The sequence below is a fragment of the Pseudophryne corroboree genome, chromosome 10 (assembly GCF_028390025.1).
Source record: "Pseudophryne corroboree isolate aPseCor3 chromosome 10, aPseCor3.hap2, whole genome shotgun sequence".
NCBI classification, from domain to species: domain Eukaryota; kingdom Metazoa; phylum Chordata; class Amphibia; order Anura; family Myobatrachidae; genus Pseudophryne; species Pseudophryne corroboree.
The window spans coordinates 363,718,325-363,720,687 of NC_086453.1; the positions used below are offsets into that span (position 1 = coordinate 363,718,325).

Below are 2,363 nucleotides of genomic sequence, written 5' to 3' on the forward strand. Positions count from 1 at the left end.
CTTCATCTGTGAATTCAATTTGAGTGGTCACATACCCTAGATAAGGGTATTTTTAGTCGCTCAGACCCCAGATCACAAGTCCATCAAAGGGCAATATTTGTACATCAGAAAGATATTGTCTGTACCAACTTTCAAATATGATTGACACCTGTGACCCACTGTCCAATAAAACTTGACATGCCTTTCCATTGATCAATGCCGGTACCATTGGCGCTTGTCCAATTATTCCACTGGGAACTAGGTTGGACCACTGGGTACTCCCCATTGAACATACGGTTATAATCTGGGAGTCGATGCGGGGTTCATCGGCATCCCTTGCACGTTTTCCGTCCTCGATGCTGACCTTGACTCCATACTGTTCGCGATTAATTGGGAACCTTCATTCTGTACACATTCAAAAGAACGGTGTCCTAACTGTCCACATCGGTAACAAGTGAAATTACTCCTATTATCTTGTCTTCGACTGAATCCTCTCCCTCTGCCAGAAGGAGGTATCCGGGAATTGGAAGATGATGTATTCTGTAAAGAAATTAACTGATCCAATTTCTTATTTTGCTCCTCTAATACTTTTAACAATTGTTCATTAACGGAAGGAACTTCAGGTGTAGGAACAATAACTTTGACTCGTTTTAGACTTTTCTCTCGGTGTTCAATCTGCACCTCTTCCAATTTGACCTCTCTTATCAATTCTCCTAATGTAAGAGGAGGATCCCTAGACATACTACACCGTAATCTTTGAGCTACAGGATTGGTAGTCAGAGCCTCTCTCAGAATGTACTTCAATCTCTTGGCATCAATTTCTGGGGGATTAATCCCTCCTTTATCTAACAGTTTGTAAAGAATCTTGTCTAAGCGATAGATATAACTGGTGAGAGTTTCATTGGGTTCTTGATAGGTCTGGTTCAATCGAGACAGCAGGTCTCCTACATCTTCTATCATACCAAAAGAATAGTCCAGCGCCTCAAAATAGTCTTTTAGGGTAGCATGGGAATTACTTCTCCTCGTGGCATGAATGATCCCCATAGCTGGTCCCCTTAAGCTCTCTACAATTCTCTGCTTTTTAATATGCTCCGGACACCTCCACTCTTCAGAATGTTGCACTGCCGCCTCCCTCCATACATCATAACTCTCTTCTCCAGTTGGAACGGGAATTACCCCTGAAAATATCCTTAGTCTCCTATACCCCCCTCCATAATTCCATCTTTCAAAATGGCTTACAACTTTATCCATTACATTCTCAACTTGAGGGTCTATTTTTTCATCACCCATTGACGCTTCTTCTGAGGTATTACTATTATTATGGTAACACTCCGCACTAGTACTCTCTACTTTACTATCTTCTTTAATTATGGCCTTCTCTCCTTCATCCGCATACTTATCCAAAGGCCACATCACTTGCCATCTCCTATCCGGTACCCTTTCTATTAAAATATTAGCTGGGATTACCGAAGCATCTAGCTGATTGTCATTACTGATTAAAATGGCACATGTTTCCTCACTAACACCTTTCCATTTATCTATAATATGTGGTTGTTTCACTCCATACATTTTCTTTACTTCACTTATAATATCTTCTTCAGTAACATCTACAAAATTTCCCAGAATGCTCACACTTTTCTGTACATCTACCCCTTTACTTCTACACCAACTATAGATATCTTCTCTACTAATCTCCATTTTTATCTATTTATTCGTATCTCAGCTCAGTGCCTCCAAAATGTAACCCTTTTTCGTCTTACTTGTCAGAGAGTTTACCTTTCTAAGTGCCTCCACCCAAACTTTTGTTTTTTTAGGTGGTAACCTATTATAATAGGATAAGTTTGGGAAAACCTTTATATATTATATATTGTATTAAAGATGCAACCTCGGATTATCGGTTTATCCTAACTCCACCGACCTATACTTCTCCTCAGGTAAGTACCCACAATACAAACCAAATTCTCTTAATGAAATTACTTTTACTGTGAATTAATAAAACTCAATTCATACACATTTAATTAACAGTAGCTGTACCAAATTCCTTAGAACCTTACTGCTATAAACATTAACTAAACATATTAATTCTTTATAAACACATGGTTAGTATGTCTAAAACCTTAATGGCCTTATTATTCTTATGTGGTATTCAAATTCCTTCTCTACCTTAAAATGGTTTACTTCTATACACCTTTCCAATTATTCTGTTATACATAACTATTAATTGGCAATATAATATATATATTATAATGTACTGTAATATCTTAGACTATACTAAAACAATACAACTTATTTTGTCCATAAACAATTTATGTTAAGTCCCTTAAGTATATATATGCATATATATATATGTAGTAGGTAATTGGTCTTCCACTAATATGACTCTT

The 2,363-nt window shown here is 37.2% G+C and overlaps 1 protein-coding gene across 1 annotated transcript; it reads right to left on the reverse strand.

The window, feature by feature from the left end:
* Positions 1–276: 276 nt before the first annotated feature.
* LOC134965379 (paraneoplastic antigen Ma1 homolog) lies at positions 277–1,677 on the reverse strand. The gene has a single exon (XM_063941844.1). It carries the CDS (start codon positions 1,675–1,677, stop codon positions 277–279), a length of 1,401 nt encoding a protein of 466 aa, XP_063797914.1.
* Positions 1,678–2,363: the final 686 nt, after the last annotated feature.